Source organism: Propithecus coquereli, unplaced genomic scaffold, assembly GCF_000956105.1.
Source record: "Propithecus coquereli isolate 6110/MARCELLA unplaced genomic scaffold, Pcoq_1.0 Scaffold147, whole genome shotgun sequence".
Lineage (NCBI taxonomy): Eukaryota > Metazoa > Chordata > Mammalia > Primates > Indriidae > Propithecus > Propithecus coquereli.
In genome coordinates, this window is record NW_012139080.1 from 3,505,933 (window position 1) to 3,525,647 (window position 19,715).

The 19,715-nt window shown below is 40.8% G+C and overlaps 1 protein-coding gene across 1 annotated transcript in view; it reads right to left on the bottom strand.

Moving 5' to 3' along the window:
• Positions 1–18,017: 18,017 nt before the first annotated feature.
• The window catches only part of RASEF (RAS and EF-hand domain containing), a 65,501-nt gene continuing 63,803 nt past the window's right edge, over positions 18,018–19,715 (bottom strand). Inside the window, exon 17 of the mRNA XM_012640027.1 lies at positions 18,018–18,383. Coding sequence (XP_012495481.1) covers positions 18,278–18,383 — 106 coding nt within the window. The 3' untranslated portion in view covers positions 18,018–18,277. The remainder of the gene's footprint in view (positions 18,384–19,715) is intronic.

Consider the following 19,715-nt stretch of genomic DNA (forward strand, 5'->3'; position numbering starts at 1 on the left):
ACAAGAAATATTGTGGGGACAGAAAAAAGGGCAAGTACAATGACAATTTGTTTATTACTGAAGTTCTGCAAGTGACAGAATGGGACAGACATATTCCTGATAGCCATCACTATTTTGAAGGCAAACTCAAAAAGTCTTGCTAGTGTTGTTGTTGACAAGGTCTTTGTCTGACTTTCTCCTCAGGCAATGTGAACTTGTATACAAATGCAAACCATTTTAAATAAACATGAGGAACTTGTATTTCGTGAAGTTATTTCAAAACTATTAATAATACAATGAAACACAAGTTCATGGAAAAGATAATTTAGGCAGGCTTTTGGAGAGGTAAGTTAGTCATTATTAATGATATTTGTGGTAAGAGGTAGGAAAAATCGGAGACCAGTCATTCATGAGCTCAGGAATTTTCAGCTGCAACATCTTTGTGACATTTTAAGCCAATAACAATGGCTCTGCTTTGAACCGAAGGAGCCCGCATACACTCAGTAACACATCTTGGATACTATAGATCATGTGGCTCACTTTGTATGAATTCTCTGAGATCAAAAAATGATGTGGAAAGGACAGCAAAGCAAAGCCACAAAAAGGAAAAAGACAGTATTTTGCAGCACGAAAATTTTACTATCCATACAAGTACAAAATTCAAAACTAGGCAAGTTAACAATCCCACTCATTGGAAGTCGTGGTCATTTCCGTAAGAACAAAACTTGCGATGGTTAACTGTTTATGTTTTTAAGTACTTACTATGGCTCTGGAACCATCTCAGTGCTTTACTCATTTAGTCCCCAAACACCCATATATATGGTAGGTACTATCACATCCCCATTTTACAGATGAGGATCAGGAGGCATCGAGAGGTTAAGCACACTTAGAGTTAGAGCCTGGATCCAAACCCAGGTAGTTAGTGTGTCTACAGAGTCTGCACTCTTAAATACTAAGTTTAATACTGTCTGATTAAAAAAAAAAAAAAAGCTGTCCATGGGACAACTCAAGAAAGAGACTGTAATGCTTTCTCCTGGGAGGTTGTTCAAGATGGTGTCTCCAAAAGGTCATTTTGTGAAGGTCATTGTCCATACCTGCTGCCACTGTATAGACTTTCTTTACTTCTTGGATACCCATTCAGGTCAGACCATCACCTAGCTAATAACAGGAGCCATAAACCGTATGAGCATTTGGGACTTAATGGCTTTTTCTCCTGGATCCTTCTCTGGTTGGAGCTGAGCCAGCCCATTTGTCAGTCACCCCATGAGGAATTTCCTTTTTCCACCCAGTGTTCCTGTGTGCTTCCCCCTCCCAGGCTTTGGGCAAAGGTGACTTTTCGGAGGTCAATTAGTATACTGTGTCTGTGGTAAATGTTCAATAAATATTTGAATAGGATCAATGGAGGCATTTCCAAAGCTTAATCAAGCCAGAGGCATTTTCGATATTGATGGGGTTCCTGGCAGCACTCCTGACTGCACCCCAGGTCCCAGGTGGTTGAAGACAGAAAGTGGTCGATTGCCTCATAGGCATTCATTGTTCTCCCCAAGATGCCCTCTGGGAGAACTGAAATACTGAAAAGCCTCACTGATAAGAATTTTACTGGTTAAAAAAAAAAAATCAGCCAAGGGAAATAACGCTCATCTGTAAATGTCATTAAACTAAATGCGTCTTTGTTATACCTTGTAGATCCTTCCGGTCAGTGAGGGTCAAAGGGAGGTTATGGCAACTCCCAGAAGTTGCCACTGTTCATACAACATATTCAGCTAGAAATGGGTTTAATTGTTAAGTCTCATGCTAACAGGATATAATAAAATCTATTAATAAGTCATCCATTGGGTTGGAGAAGAGGGAAATGGAGGGATATGAAATCTGTAGGCACACTCTTAACACTAATCCCATTGGACTGTAGCTTCTGTTTCTCTCATTCAGAAGTATTGACTGAATGGATGAACAAAAGAACCAACAAATCAACCAATGAGGAAACAAGCAAATGAAGGAACCCAGATCTCCTGGGCCAATCAAAGGTAAAATGTTGGCCATAGGCAACCCTATGTACCCATCATTACAATGGACAGCCACATGGACCATTGTCTCCTTGTGCCTAGGCAGTGTCCAGACACTGTCCATGCCAGAAGGTGCACATGCCATTTTGCCACCTGGCTGGCCTGGCCAGGACTTGGTGGGCTGCAGTAAGCCGTGCACATGGAGCCAGACAGCCTCGTGTCCAAGAGAGGGTGCCAGCGACGGAAGCCAGACGAGCCCGTCTGAAATGAGTTGTCAGGACAAGGAAGGCTGCCGGTGGGTATCAGGAATCAAGAGAGCCAATGTGAGGATCCAAGAGGTTGCAGAGCCACAGAGGATGAGCCAAGCAAACTAGAGTGGATGGGCCACAGGGCAGTGGAGACCACAAGCATTTTGCTTGGCTAGACTTTCTTTTGGCTTTGTGCTTATTTTTAAAAATCGGTAATACATGTACCTAGAGCAAATCTCAAAAGGTTCCAAAGGGTATTCTGAGTGGTAATCTCATTCTCACTCTTGTCTCTCAGTTCCCCAATTCCCCTTTCCTGAATTTCTTCTGTATCCTTCCACAGACAGCCTATACATGTGTAAGCATATATGTATCTACACCCTTTATATCACAAACCATATCATAGGATACGTCTTTCTTTTTCACTTAACAATACACCTTAGATATGTTTCCAGAGAAATATATGTGGAGCTGGTTCATTCTTCTCGATGCTGTATAAAATTGCATTGTATAGATGTACCATAATTAATTAACTAATTTTTTAAACGTATGTTTAAGTCGTGTACAAATTTTGCTACAGCAGATAATGCTGCAATGATAATGCATTTTGGATGTGTGTGGACGTATCTGTAAAAGTGAAACTCCTGGGTCAGATAATACGTGCACTTTAAAGTGCGATAGATATTTGCCAAATCATTCTCCAAAGAGGTGATACCAGTTCATACTCCAAACCATGGGTGTGCCTGTTTCCACAAATACTTGCCAACACACTTTATTATCAAACCTTTGAATTTGCCAAGCTAATCAATAGGAAAAGTGAGATACCATTTTGGTTTTTTAATATGCACTTTTCTTATAATGTATGATCTTGAACAAACTTTATATGATAAAATCTGACTGGGATAAAAATTGATTAGACTTTCTTGGCATCACATGTATTACAATGGTTCAGACCCATTGCACAGGCATGCAACCAAAGGGGCCAATATTCTGGGAACCAATAGACCTGGGTTTGAAGTTTGAGATAACTTCTCATTGATGAAGCAGCTATGGTGTGCATTTTTGCTCCTCAAAATGGGCAGAATTTTGCTCTTTCACCATGCTATTATTTGTCTTAAAAAATCAGATTAGCTGATTTTTCTAAAGCTACATACCTGATAAGTGGTGGAGTTAGACTCGAGTCCCAGTCAATTGAACTCCACATCCTGTGCTTTTTCCAAGTCCCAGCTTTACTAACTTCTAATTTGGAACAAAAAGACCAGTGGATTTGAGATTGGAAAACCTGGCTATGTCCATCAATCTGCCATTCACTAGCCGCATAACCTTGGGTAGCTGATTTAACCTCTTTGGTGGGGGTCTCCGTTTTTTCAATTAATTTGTCAAAAAACTGGAGTTGTTCCCTTAAAGTCCTTCCAGGTCTCAGACTTTAAGACCTTGGAATATGGCAAAAATTTCGACATCTTATAGGTTAAAAAAAAAAGCAAGAGTCCTGGATTATCCAAAAGTATCATTATCGTCTCCTAAAAATTGAAAGCTGATTATATTTAAACACCTCATTTAGAAACTAAACTACCACAGATGAATTGTTGTGTTGCTGCTTTTTTTTTTTTAAAAACACTTTGAAGGCTTATGCCTTTCCTTTTCTTCTCTAAAAAGAGAAGATGTAAAAAATGTATTTTTCCCATTTGGCTCTTTGAATTTCCTTACATTCTGGCTGTATCTCTCCAGAGTATCTGGGGAGCCAAGGGCAACCCGCAGCCTCTTCTCTGTGTAAGGACGGGCTGCCGAGAGGACGCAAAGACAGAGCTTCCCCGATGGCCCAGGCCTCCCAGGGCAGCAAATCCCTTCCGAGAATGAGGTTATTGTGCTTTTTCTGAAGAAGATTCTTCAAGCAGAAAAAAATCTTTGCAAATTAGTTGCTCACATTTGTATAACTGTTTGGCCTAACTATCGCCTACCCCATTTCATTTGCTGGTCTAAGCAGGGAACAGGCAAGACAGCCCAGCAAACAGCTAGAAAGAACATCCAGTCCAACTATGGACTAAGTGTCAAGCAATGTGCAAAGTGCTTAACTTTCTTTATCTTTTACTCTAAATAGTCCTTAATATAGATAAAACAGATGAGGACACTAAAACTCAAGATAAAATTATGTAAGTTGCCCAAGGTCACAGAATTAGGAAGTAGCTGCAGTGGCCTTCCAGGCCAAGGCTGTCAGATTCATAAGCCCATCTGTGTACAATGCTGGGTACCTCGACCTCTGTCCCAGCTCGAGAATTCCTAGGCCCTGGAGTCAGTTCTCGTCCAGACCATGAATTCTCAGTGGGGGCGATGCTGTCCCCAAGGAGGGAAAATTACTTCTTGTGGGGGAGGATGAGAGGAGATCTTACTTTTTACTGTATAAAGCACAGCTATGTGTACCGTACATAAATAGATATATAATGTATCTTGGCATTAAAATTTCATGGGGGCAGGGCAATTAGGAAAATATGTCTAAAAAGACTTCTTTATGCAAAGATAAATTGTAAGAACTGATCTGGACAAATCCCCGATGCAGGCCCGCGGTGCCTCCTCCTGCGTCATTCTGCCTCCTGTTCTCCCCCTTTCTCTATCTCCTTCAGACCTACAAGCCTCTTCCAAACTAAGAGCTGCTAAATTAGAAATTATCAGTCAGCAGGCAGCTAATTGTTACATTGGAGTTACCCATTAGTTATTTTACAAAGTCGATGTTGGAAAGTACTAAGTCAGGCCCTGTCCAGGTGCAAGCATGACCCCACTTGTCCCCTGGGCGGAAGCAGGCTAACCACCACCATCTGATTGGGGACAAATGTCTCCTCATCGTGCCCTTGCTGCTCTTTGCTGTTCTACCGTATTGCAGACTTTCCACTCTTCCTCCATCTTCCTCTTTATCATCTCCTCCAAAGTCCACAAAGGAAATGGTTTGAACTAGGCTTCAGGGGACAAGGCTGGCCTGGGTGTGTTCACTGGCACGAAAGGTGGGGCCGCTGCGGTTCCCCTTCACCAGCTCAACCCCCTATGTGAAATTACATCCGGGGAAGTGACTACAGCTTAATTCAAGCCACCCCACAGGATGTATTAAGTACGTGAGAGAGGCTGGGAAGGGTTGATGCTGAGAGGTGCCACGTGATCGGGGTCCTTGAGAAGCTGACGACCTCTGCACCCCGTTTTTCCCAGGAAGTATGTTCAGATAGAACTTTCTCAGCTTCTTCTTTTTGATTTCTTCAGTTGTCTTCATCTTGGCGAACGATCCCAAAATAACTCAAAACAGAACACTACATGCTATTACCAACACTCTTTTTTAATAATTTAAAATTTCAGCCTTCTGTTCTCAGAGGACAATCTCAATTACTGCCTGACCCTAAAGATTAATTAACATTTCCTTTCCTCACAGTTTTTCTTGTGATTAATCCCTGCATTAAAAGTCTAACACACAGATGTCACCGTAGATGCCACCTGTCCTTGATTGCTGTCCCAAACATGGAGACACCTGTGGGTGAGGTCGGGGAATCACTAAGGCTCCTAACTTCACTGCTAGACCGTGAGACCCTAGAGGCACCGACTGTGTCTTAGTCACCTGTTTGGTCCTCCCCTCCCCTCACACACACCCATCACTCAAAGCACTTCACTGCAGCTTGAATTCTGGAAATGTCTGGTGACTGTATTAGTTCCCTAGGAAAACTGTAACAAATTATCACAAACTGGGTGGCTTGAAACAACAGAAATTTATTCTCCCACAGTTCTGAAAGCCAGGAGTCTAAAATGAAGGTGTCTACAGGGCCATGCTCCCTCTGAAGGCTCCGGAGTAGAATCTGTTCCATGACTTTCTCCTAGCTATTGGTGTTGCTGGCAATCCTTGGCATTCCTTGGCTTGAAGACACCTCACTCCAAGCTGTCACGTGGTGTTTTCCCTGTGTTCTTTGTCTTCTCCTCTTCTTGTAAGGACACCAGCCAAATCAGAGTAGAGCCCACATGAACCACATATGACCTCATCTTAATTTGAGGACATCTTCAAAGACTCTATCTCCAAATTAAGTCATATTAGTTGGTGCTGAAGTTTAGGATTTCAACATATATTTTGGAGGGACACAATTCAATCCACAACAGTGACTTAATAAAAAAAATGAATAAATAAATGCATACTTCATGGAAGGAAGGAAGGGAGGAAGGAAGGAAGGAAGGAAGAAAGGAAGGAAGGAGAAAAAAAGAGAGAACAAAATAAAAAAATGAAAAAGAGAGAGGAAGAAAGCAGGCCACACTCATTTCCCAGTCCTGCAAAGCAGCAGAAAGTGTGGTGTCTTGAACTGTTGGCCTGAAGACAGGAGGCCTGGCCTCTGGGCCCAGCTCCGAAACCACACAGACAGCCACAGGTTATCCCTGATTACCTGTTACCCCACCAATTAAAAACAAAGTACTTCGATGATCTCTAGACTCCCTTTCAGCACTGGCGTTCGACTATTCTATCCCGGGTGTCCACTCACAGGACTAAGTCCACGGAGATGAGAGGGTTTCCTCTACGCCTCGTTGTGTTCGGAAATCAAGAATTAGTTCTTAAGAGAACTTGAGAGTTTCCAACACTCAAGACTGATGGAAAAAAGAAGTCTACAGAAATTATATTCTTTCTAAAACAAAAATTACAAGAATCCTGGTCTGCCACAGGGAAAAGGCCACTGAGATGGTTGCTTTGAATTTGAAACAGAACATTCTCCACCTTCCAATGTAATCCATACCTTTCAGGCACTTCAGCTCAGTGAGTTAAGACAATAGAAAGGGAAGATGTTTTCTGTGATTTTTTTTCAATACACATTAGAATCATTAATTCATGAGATATTTTCTTCTTCAAGAGCATTAAGACTCAAAATTTGGGTGATCTTAAAGGCACGCTTTGGCTGAGGCAGGGTGCTGTGAGGGAAAGACTCCACCACACCTAGGAAGCCACTCGACTTGGCTAAGCCTGTTACCTGATCTGTTAAAACAGGCATTATTGCAAGGATGACATGAGAAAACCTGTGAAAAGCTTGTAGGACACAGTAAACACTGAGGAAATACAAACTTTCCTGTCTACAATAATAAATGTACACTCTATCTGTGTCTTGGCAGAAGTCTAACCACAAGTCTGACTGCTACTCTATTGGTGCTCTCTAGGGGATTTCTAGCATCCTTTACGACAGATCATCTGCACATGGTCAGTGGCACATGCCTCAGTGGGTATTTTCAGTCATTCATCTGTGTACTTGCCTAGTGCTCCCACTGAAATCCCATTGAGTCTAAACATCTTAGGAGTTATAAATGCCTCAAAAGGCCAAGTTTACAGTCATTTGAACAGCTCCTAAAACAATAAGAGGCACAGACTAGACAACCCAGTGGTTGGTAGAAAAATCCTTGGAAACCCACATTCTCCAAGTTGCTATGCAGCTGGACTTTATCAACAGCTCTGTTTTCTGCAGCTGATGAGAAGATGATCTCTTTTCTGATCTTGTCAACTAACTGACATGTTCTTCAAGAATAGGAGCAATCTCTTTTTGTTTTAATTTCTGCCCAGCCTTTCAAAGAGCTCGCCCCCTATTCACTGCTATATAAATGGTTAGTTGGCCAACTGTACATCAAGTTGTGGTCATTTAGGTAAACAACGTTTGAAATGATTAAGTTGCTCATTTCCTGTTCTCAAAGGACATTTGGGAATTTCTTAAGAATCATCAACACACCTCATATATTTTGGTTATGTATTTAGTTTTTCAAAATTAGAAGATTAGAAAGGAAACTGTTAAAAATAAAGCATTCTTTCTTTTTTAAATCTAAATCACCTTGTAACTTGGAAATTGCCAAAAGAAAAAAGACAATTACATAAAATTATGGTGGATGTTGCAATAGACAGAATGGGTTCCCAGAGTTCTAATCCACAAAAACTCTGAATACGTCACCTTACCGTCAAAAGGGACTTTGCAGATGTAATTAAGGATCTTGAGATGGAAAGATTATCCTGAGTGATTCAGGAGATCTCAGTGTAATCACATGCATCTGTATAAGGGAGAAAGGGATGCAGGAACTTCAGATTTGGAGGAGGAGATGTGAGGTCGGAAGCCAAAGCCGAAATGATGCATTGCTGGAAGAGGCCATGAGCCAAAGAATGCAGGTGGCCTCTAGAAGCTGGAAAAAACAAGAAACAGATTCTCCCACAGAGCCTCTAGAAAGAATGTCATCCTGCTGACACCTTGATTTTAGCCCATAAAAACCCATATTTGTACTTCCGGCCTTCTGAACTGTAAGATAACTTTGTGTTGTTTTAGGTCATGAAGTTTGTGGCAGTTTGTTAGCTCAGCAATAGAAAGTCATACAGATCAAGCAGAAAAACAAGACATAATATATATAGTATACTAACTTGTTTGGCTTTTTGATATCAAAACTAAGAGATGTCACATGTCAACAAACTAGAAAGATTAATGGATTAAATTGTATTTTACATTCTCTGTTTTACTTTTGAACTTTAGCAGAAAATGACCTTATCCAACAGGCATTGGGCAACACACAGAATCTTTGGGAAGGCTGCAGAACCCAGTGTGGATTATGGATAATAAGTAGAATCTGAGTGAATACTGCTCACGCGTGCCATGCCCCAGAGAGTCGTCCAACCAAGGTGTCTCCACTGCTGCACTCCGCTACAGCACTGTGCCGTGAATGGTTTCGTAACTGCCCTTCAAGTTTGCAACACTCCTTTAGAGCTAGGTGCTGGGTGGAAGGATGGGATGAGCTAAATCTAGGTTATATTTATATAGCTACACCCCAGGTTTGGTGGGATATGGAGAGGCAACGTTTGTTCTTTTCAGCTTCTCAAGTGATATGCAGAGTTCCATACCCCACTAACATTCACATGGTGTGGGATTCCCCTAAAAACAAAAAGGGTGTTCAGATGTAGCTAGAAAAAGTGAAAAATGTCTACTGCAGAGTCTAATAATCTAAATTATCTAATTTCTTGATTTGAAATGCTGTTTTGAAGACCCTGTAGTTATTAAAAACATAAGCAAGTGACTTAAAAGTTTTTGAATAAAATACAAATATATAAGTTAGAGAATGTTTCCAAATTGTGTTCCATGGAACTTTAATCTTCTCTCCTCCTTCCCTTCCTTTCTTCTTTCCTTCCTGTTTTCCTCATTTTTTTCCTTTCTTTCCTGAGAAAAAGTTTGATTTTTAGCTTCATAAGAGTTTCCAAGAGACCCTCTTGGCATATCAATCAAAATCTGATGGGTTATTCTTTGCAAACAGGGCTCAGCAGAGACAGGCTAATCTGGGAAGACTCTAGTATGAGCTGAGTGCTGGACATCCAGCAGCAGTCTAGGCAGGAAGAGCGTGCTGGTTTGTGTTTCTTTCTTCCTTTTCTACATTTCTTTGCTTTTTATCCTCTTTTTTGTCTCCACATAGACCACACCTACCACCATCTCTCAGCAGAGGTTAAACCAGAATACAGCACAGTAGAAAAAAGACTGCATTGACATGGTTAAATGCCCAGGAACTTTGGATCTTTAGGGATGGACTAAACAGCTGGTGTTATTGCTTACAAAAGTGTCTTGAACTTGATGGAGGTTATGTTGAGAAATAAAATTTATATTTTTTATTTTTAGCTTTCTGTTCCATTTTTCCACAAACTTTTTGAAGTTCCCTCATACAATATTGATAAGGTTTTTTGAGACTTTGAGATTTTGAATATCTTGAAAATGTCATTATTATTCCCATTTTATTAATAGTTTGGCTGGGTGTACAATTATAGGTTGGAAATAATTTTCCTTCAGGAATTTGTGGGCATTGCTTCACTGTCTTCCTGGTTTCAGTGTTTCTGTTGACGTGAGAATAACCATTCTAATTCTTGTTTTCTAATGTTTTTTTCCCCTTTCTTTCTGGAAGCTTGGAGAATTCTTTTTTCTTAAGGCATAGGGCTCTAATGACAGTATACTCTGTTGCCATCCATTCTCCTGGGTTCTAGGTAGGATCTTTCAGTCTGGCAACTCATGCCCACTTCTGGAAATTTTTCTTGAATTATTTATGATTTTATCCTCCTGCTTTCTCCATGCTATCCTTCTGGAACCCCTTTTTTTGGCTGTTGGACTGACTTCCTCTCCTGTTGTCTCTTTGTGCTCATCTTTCTGGAAGATTCCTCAAATTTATCTTATCTTGTTGCTGTTGTAACTTCCGCTATCATGTTTTTAATTTCTAAAAGCTTATTTTTTTTTTCTATGAAAGTCCTTATTGATAGTAGCTTGTTCTTGTTTCATGGATGCCATAGTTACATCTCTCTGAATATATTAATAATAGATTTTTTTCTCCACATAGGCTCTGTTTCCCAATGTTGATATTTTTCTGTTTTGTTTTGTCTATCTGCATTTTTCATGTTTAGAGGCTTCCCACAAATATCCAGTGATTCTTGGATCACTCAGGGGGGCTAAAATCCTGATTGCGAGTTCTGAATGTGGGGAGGGACTTGCCAACTTTGAACTTTAGGGTAACTTGTTGGAAAGACACCTAATGTCAGTATCTTTAGGTCTTGCCTCTTGGCTGGTCATTCCTCAGAGAAGAGTGTTTCAATCTCTGGAAGATAAAGGGATCTGTGTTCTGAAAGCTGAGTAGGGAGTATCAGCATTTAGCTTTCAGCACTCAGAACAGATGTTGTCACTTACGTCCCCTGATTTTTGAATGGCACCAGCACACTCGACTGTGCTTGGTCTCCATCTGTCACTCTAGAAGCCCTCTGTTTTACTCACTCCAGAAAATACATCACCAGACTTCGGTCAGGGTAGTGGTGGCGTAGCATGGGAGAACAGCACTTAAAGAGAGGACTGCTTCTCAAACTGCTTTCACTCCACCTTCCCTCACATCACCAGAGGAACCTGCTTCGGCCAGTTCTTGAGCTTTTTGTGAACTCCCTGATGTAAATCTAGATTGTTCTCCACTTTCCTCCACTCCTGGCTAAAGATTCAGCTTTCTTGGGTTTGTTAACTCAGTACCCAATTATCCATCTGCTTTCCTGCTTCACAATTTTGAAGCTATTGTCTTCTATCCTCATGAATTGATATCTTTAAAAGAAAAATCCATTTGACTCTAGTTTTAATGGGATTTTAGAAAACAAAAAAAATACATCATGTCACCCCAGAAAACATTCAATATTTCTGATTCTTAACCAGATTATCTTCAGTCTTATTAACAGTGCGTTAATTTGTGAATGTCTTCCTGTTGGCTTTGTTTTTGTTTTGCTTTTGATTTGAGAGCTTTATGCCTTCTCTTGTTTTCTTAGCCAATGTCCATAGCTAGAAGACGGATAGTTTTATCAGGCTAGTTTTAGAGCCACAGTAAAAGGCGGGAGGTGGTGAACATGTTCCTGCAAAGGGTACGTTCTATTAATATTTGACTTTCAATACATGTGATGGTCAAGAAGGTCTGGCCACGTGTATTCTTTTTCTTCTGTGATGTCCATCTTGCTAACGCACAAAACAGCATCTGTGTGCTAGCACCATGCTCCCCTTGCTTGGAGCCTAGAGGGGAGCATATCAGTAGACAGAGATCAGGAATGGGGTGACAGAACAGAGCAGGAGGACCAAGCTCCCCTTCCTACGGTGGCTTCCTGGCTGAAGCAGCCCTGAGCTGGAGGAGGGAGAAGACTTGACACTGTTACGTGAAGTTCAGTGTTTTGATTACTACATGGGAATATGCATCCAAATATACATGTTTGCAACTTAAACATAATATATGTTTCTCACCCAGGGCAAGGATTCCTAATTGGGGCCCCTGGGCCCATTGCGTCTATGGATAGAAAATCATATTTCTGTCTTAGATAGGAGAAAAAAATTACATGTTTATTTTCACTACACTCTAACTGAAATTTAGCATTTCATTTAATAACATAAAATGCTGACAACAAACCCCATTATTATGATCAGTACCTGTGACTGAGTCACGAAGAGAAATCACAGATGTTCACAATTCATGTTCGCTGCTTGCAGAGTCCTGAAATACTGTTTACCTTCATCACTGTGTCAAAATGATGGTGGCTATTAGACCTATCGCCAGATCTTGTAGTTTAATGTGCCAGAAAAGCAGCACAAATCCCGCTATTATCACAAAACTCAAAAAGTATTCTGGGAACAGTCTTTCAGTATCATTTCTTTCCTTTATAACCCTATGTATTTTATTGTATTCATTTGAAAAGATGATTCTGAGGGGTTCCTGGGCTTCAGAGAGGTCTGTGGCATAGATAACTTCAGACCTGATCTGTCAGGGCTGGAAGAGTCATGAGCTTGCTGAAGTGTGCATCCAGGGTGGGGGACGTTTACCCCCACTCTGTAAAGTTGAAAGGGAGGCAGAAAGCACTGGACATGCCGGGCACACGAATCCTTACAAGTCAGATCGACTTGGTGCTGAGGTGGGCACTGGGGCAGACACGCATGGAGGAGAGAATGTAGCCTAGACGTTGGGGCTGAGCACGGCTGCTTGAAGTGGTCTCTGAATTGAGATGTGCAGGGGTGCAGCAGGTGGGTGGGGACACTTGAGTGAACAGTAGTGTACCAAGCAGGAAGCAAAGGCTGAGCAAAGGGCTGGCAGTGAGGGAGAGCATGGCATGTCTGAGGAACAGTTTCCCGTGCCCCAGTGTAGACTTCAGCGGGAGTAATGTGGGAGGAGGCAGAATGTGGATCTTCTTCACTATTTGTTTATAAGTTTGTTGCCAACCCCCATCAGAACGTAATCGCTTTGACAGTCTGTCTTAGCTACTGTACATCCCCACTGTCGAGAACAGCCCTCAGGACAGAGTTGGGCTCAATAAATACTGACTCAACTAGTGAACGAACAGGCATGAGCCAGATCAGAGAGAGCCTTCAACATGGTGTTAAGAAGTTTCTGGATTTTATCTAAGGGGTAAAATATTTGTTTCTGGAATGATTGAGCAAGAAGAGATTTGTAGTGATTTAAAAAGCATTAATTTTAACCTTAAAATCACACTGGAACTACTCATAAGACTCTCCCTGAAAGAGTATTTATCCAGCAATCAAGTTCTAGCCCACTGCACAGCAATGGGAAAATGTACACGAACTTGGATCGAAAGATATTCAGAAAGCGAGCATCCTACAGATAATGAGGAACTCTTTGAAAGCTTAAGTCAAATGTTATGAAATGTGACTCATGAACTACCAGCTGGAAAGGTCACAAGTTAAAGGGCCTTACAACTAAATGCCTATTCTACAGAAAATGAAGAAATATTAATTCACAAATAAATCTGATACATAGATACAAAAAGTTACAGAAAAATAAAGAAAATGGGTATTCCTAGAATTTTGCATATGGAAATTTATCTTACTCTGTAATTTTAAGTTGACGTATTTTTTTATCTTTTTTCCATTTTCAGCTATGAAAACATTTTAACATCCATATCTGGGAAGAAAAATTTATTTTTATTTTAAAGCTTGCAAAATAATATGCTTTCCTGGGGATTCATTCCCATCTTGTGGAATTTTGGATTTCTCCATGGGAGATCTTTTTCAACAGGCTATTTACTTGTCATGGTATAAACATAAAGGTCAGTTTCCATTTAGTTAGAGAATTTCTTCACCCCACCACCACTTTTACTGGCACTTAGATTCAAAATCCCAGTCAGAGATGCAGTATTTTCTTCCACTACTTGATTCCATCCACCGTAATAAATGGAGATCCTACCTCTACCGTGATTCCATTCTAAGTTTCAGGCTCTCATTTTTCTCAATTGTTTCCTCCTCTTTTAATCCATCCCACACAATATCCTATTCTGTATGATTCCCCAACTTTGTGTCTATTGAACCACCAAGAATGTATGTGGGAGGTGGTCCATGACTTAGAGAGAACCCTCCACAATGCCACATCCCCCTGTGATCTGGCAAATCTCTGGAGTTCGTTACTTATTGAAGGCAGTTCCCAGGGTCCTGAGCAAGACTAATGTAATCAATAGTGCTTCAAAACTTTCTTTCTTTTAATTGGGGGTGATCAAAGTGTCATGCACCATTCTAAGCCCTTTATATGCATTAACCCATTCAGTCCTCAGAACAACTCCACAGAAACGTACTGTTACCATCCTTATTTTACAAAGAAAGAAGCTGGGGCTCACAGAGGTTAAGTTTCTTGCCCACAGTTGTAGGTCTGAGGTCAAGTTCAAACCCAAGCTGGCTACAGAGTTCATACCCATGGCTGTTAAAATATGCTGTCTCTTATTTATACTGTCCATGATTATTTTGTATGTGCAGCTGTACGTGTGCATGTGTGTGTCTGCAGCAACTCTTTGCAAAGCTTGCCTTATTTAGCCAGTTAATTCTCTGATCATCCATTCAATAATCAGACCTACTAAAGTACCAAGCACCGTGCATCACAGAAGGGAGGAATTAGTAGACAAAGTGGCTGAGGGTATGGAGCACCTGTCTAAATAAACAAGTTTAAGGGCAACAAGGATGTTTTAAAAAGGTGCTACAGAAGTGGGAGCAGGTGCCTTATCCTAGTTTGGGGGTTCAGGGAAAACTTCCTGGTGGAGTTAGCTAGGCAGTGTGGGGGTGGGGGAGACAGGGGTGAGTGTCAGAGAAAGGGACTAGCCCCTCAGAAGCCACGAGGATGGCCAGAGCACTGAAATTCTTCTACAAAAGCCTCCCTGTTCCTAGCTGCCATGACCCAAGCTGGTCTACCGCTGCCCTGCTGGCCAGGTTGGCACGACTGGGCCACAGCATGGCATGCCAGGCATGGATTCTTCTCCCCACCAGCCAGCTTGCCCCGGCCAAAAAAGACAAGTGTTTCAGAGGTACGGTTCTATGCAGACACATCCTAGAATTAAAATTACTTCAGGGATATCTGCAGTCAAGCTGAAGGAACACCCAAAAGGCCAAAGGAAGCAAACTTTATTGAATTTACAACACAGAAAATATTTGTAGTTCCTTAGACATTTGCATTGCCATAAAAATTATACTTTATGGTATAATTATTAATGGTTTGAAGAGAAATAAACAGTATAAACGAAATATGGCCCATACTATGAAAATGTAAACCATATAAATCAAAATCATAAAACAATTATTCAATCCTCAGAGGCCTACTTAATATATACATATGAAACTTCTTGCACACTCACACAATAAAAGCCCACAAAAACCATCACTCTGAAGCCGATCACTGTACAAATATGAAAATAAATCTTTATCTTTAACCTCAATTTTATCTTCAGCAGGAGGGTTGCTCAACTGGGTTTATGCAAATCACCTCTAGTATTAAATAATCAAATGTCACATATGTCATATAAAGCAGCAAGTGGAAAAAACAAATTACGAAAATGCACAGGGCTAAAGGTTAATAGTGAAAAATGTCTGCTTATCCAACATTATTTTCCATAATGAAATTAAAATATTTTCCAATGTATCAGGATATTACAAAAAAGGGAGTGCAGTACAATTGTGCTTTTAAATGCTCTCAAAGGAAAAACAGAGAGGTAACTGTCCTACAAACATGCAAATGTATCAAGTGAAGTCTAAGTTAAAAACATTAAATATTTTTGTCCTTACCAAAAAAACACTTTAAATTTGAGAATACTTTATGAATTTAAAATGTTGGAAACAATCATGATCTCCCAGCAATGCAGCTAAAAGAGCTTTAAGTAGCTTTTCTTTAAACCAGATTGCTAACCAGAGCTCTAAGTCTCTAATTTGGATTATGTGACCAAAATATTTATCTGGGCTTGAATAAAGATGATTGATTTTTCTATAAAAGGCACCTGTGTAATCTCCTAATGAACTTGGGTGTACAATCCAGAGGCAAAGACCAAGATCATACTTCTGTATTAAAAGTATATTCTTATTTACAGATTGTAAGATAAATATAAAGAGACACTTTGGAGTAAATAAATAAGGGCAACATGATAACACAAACACTAATGCGGTTTTGTGCAAATGCACCAAAACTCAAACATGTGTCTCATACATCAACACATATATATCAAGTCCACTCTCATGTGGGCTCAAGAGATGACATGAGGCAGACAGCAATGGCACAGCTCTTGTCTCACCATGCCACAAATATAATACCCCCCACCCCTGTTTATTTTGACAATTCCCCACAAACGAGGCATTCTTTTCGATCAGAAATGTAACCTTTTTTTTCTGGGACCAAAACCCATGAAACACGAAACAGAAATTCATGGTAGAATTACTGAGGATAGATCCAACCTTCCAGTAAAAATATTAGATGTCTTCAATAGGAGAAGGCATGTTTTTTGAACCTAAATGATGCTGTAGTTATCTATAATCTTTGTAAGTAACATATCAGGTCAATTTCCATTTTTAAAAAAATGAAGTTTGGGGAATTTAAGGTTTGATCACAAAAATCACAAACAGGAAAAAGATTGCTATATGGAATTGTTTCAATTCAACAAAAATAAATGTTTTTAGCTTATATTAATATAATACAATAAATAACGGCTATAATTTAAGCTTTTCAGCAAGCTACTTGGGGTCTACACCTATGTGAACCAAAGCAAGTTCAAATCTCTTTTGTTGCGATAACTTAATTGGTTTGGGCCACTGAAAGCTAGGCATCACTGGCCCACCGTGGGGGCAGGTGCTGACGCCTCTGGCTCTTAGAGACATTTCCGGGGGAAGTCTGGGAGGCACTGCAGGTACTAGAAGGAGAGCAAGACCAACCAGGTCACTGGTGATGATGAGTCACTGGTCACATTAAACAAAGGACTGTGACTTACGTTTCTTAATGGCAATTCCTCTTTTCAAGACATGATTTTCCAAAACCATGCACAGTATTTCTTTCATTGCTCATTATTTAAGGGAGTTAATTCTCACAACTAGGGAGTTAGGAGATTTGTGTTACAGATTATGCTTTTAAACCATGAGAAGGTTTGAAATAAGCATGAATATTTTCATTTGGCAAAATGTTAAATCACTCTAAGTGCCAGTTCATTTTTTAAAAAGATATAATTCACATACCATAAAATTTGCCCTTTCAGAGTATACAATTCAGTGGTTCTTAGTATATTTAAAAGTTACACAACCATTACCAGCATTCTAATTCCAGGACACTGTCAACGTCCCCAAAGAAACCACGTACCCATTAGCAGTGGTTCCAGTTCCTCTCTGTCCCCAGCCCCTGGCAGCCACTCGCTGGTGTATTTTTTTAAGTAACGACTGACAACTTTCCAGGGCATTGTACTTTCAGTAGTATGTGGTTTTACATGTTTTCATTAGAATTTTTAACACTAAATTTAAACCACAGATTTTGTAAGTATTCTGAGATTATGAAATACTTTTTTATATACAACTATTTTTGTCTCAAGTATATGTTTTCTTTCTATATTAAAAAAATAGATTTTTGTTTCCATTTTTTTTTCAATTATATTCTGTTCTTATTGCAGAAGTGATAAATATCAAAACCTCAACATTAAAAAAGAATAGCCAGAGTCCTTTTTAACTAGGGGTCAATGGTCACTGTACTCTCCCAAGTACTGGTTAAAGGGCCGCGGGGTCTGCGAGGTGCCAAGGCCTGCAAGGCCATGCTGCTGGTTTTACAGATGAGCAAACAGATCTGACATGGGCTGGTGACATGTCCAACATCACAAAGCTAGTTAAAAACAAAGCCAGGACGAGAACCTCCTTTCACCAGGACTCTAGTATCAAATATTTTAAGTAAACATTATCCTAGGTTACCTACGAAGTCAGCTACCACATGAATCTAATTACGTCAGTGGAGTTTCTTCTACAGTGTTGAACATGTGATTTTTTTTCATCACTTTAAAAAAATTTACATGTTATCTTTTAAGACCTGGAAGGACAAGTCTATTCAACCGGAGGGCCAAGTTGCTCTTTGAGATATAGCAAAGAAGAGCTGAGGTTCTGGAGGGACCACGGAAAACTGTTGAGATTTCCCACTCTGTAACCCTCCATGTGACAGTTTCAGCAGGATGCACCACTCTACTAAGAACCAAACAAGTCACACAAACTCAGTATTCGGGAAATGAAGGCTTCGCAGGCCAAAGATGTTTGGGATTTAACCATTGCAACAATTCTTCATCTGTGTTGACTTTTTGGAACTGGTCCCCGTCAGATTCGTAATGGATTTGCTGTCATCCTCGTCAGTTCTTTTCTTCACTTCTCTGGGAAGAGAGAGAGAGGGGGGAGAGGGGGAGAATTATTAAGGTGCAAAACTAAGCCACAGATGGCTCTGTAGAAATAAAAATGGCAATGCTGAGTGTTTGCGTGGGCCATCCAGACACTGTTCTAAATGCTTTATAGGTGTTGACACTTAATCCTCACAAGAACCATATAAATTTGTTGTGCCCCATTTTATATGCGAGGAAATGAAGGCAAAAAGAGGTTAAGAAATTTCCCTCAGGTCACAGGCCTGGAGAAGTGGGATTCAAACCATGTGGGCTGGCTCCAACGCCTGCATTCTGACAACCAGCACCCCCCACCACACACACAGGCACACACACACCCCTCCCCTCACTCTCCCCTGAGGTTCTGGGATGCTGTGCAGTCTGTCACTGGGACACCTTGCTCCTTAACACTCTGGAACCTGGTTTCCAGGCCCAAGTGATGCTTGCTGACCCTCACAAAAGCAATAGTGGCTTTATAATCATCCTTTAATTATACATGATCACGAAGGTAACAATGGATAGTGAAAACCATCCTTTTGCGTCATCCTAAATTTCTTTCCGAATTAACTGCTAGAGACAACACTGACATAAAACATCTTACTCTCCAAGATCCTACAAAAGTCTTCTAGAGAAGTGTCCTTCAAAGGGCAGCCCCTGCGGAGGCTTGTGAAAAGTGAGGACCCTAAAGTCTCACCTTAGACAAGCTGAATGGCTATCTCTGTGGGGGAGATGAGTGTGAGAGCTCATGCCCAAACAATTCCGCCCTTCCTTGTCCATGCTCGGCGCTCCCCCATCGAGAGGCAGAGCTTTGCCCGTTCCTCTTGGTCAGGGCTGGCGCTCCACCTGCTTTGACCCATAGAATATAGAGAGGAAATGGTGTCTGTGACTTCCAACCCAAGCGTTTATAATGCCTGGCCGCTTCAGCCTCCTCCGCCTTGAAGCCCTGGGCTGCCATTTAAGCAGCAAGGGTTCCTCAGTGGAGAGAAGCCACAGAATGGCCCTGGGGAACAAGATGCCATGGAGAGAGAAGCCACATTAGGGATCACCCTGGTGGCACACATCCAGCCCATGCCACAGCCCCGGTGGCCAGCTGACTGCAAATGCCCCAAGCAAGGGCAGTCAAGGAACCTTCCAGCTGAGATCCAGCCAACTCTGGTAATTGCGAGAAATAAAAAATGGTTGTTGTTTTAGGCAACTAACTTTTGGGATGGTTTATGATGAAGTGGTTAAATGAAGCTACTGGAAATCTGTATATTTCCAGTAGAACGATGTTGTTCAATAGAAATAAAATGTGATCTACACATTTCCTTTTAAATTTTTTAGTAGCCA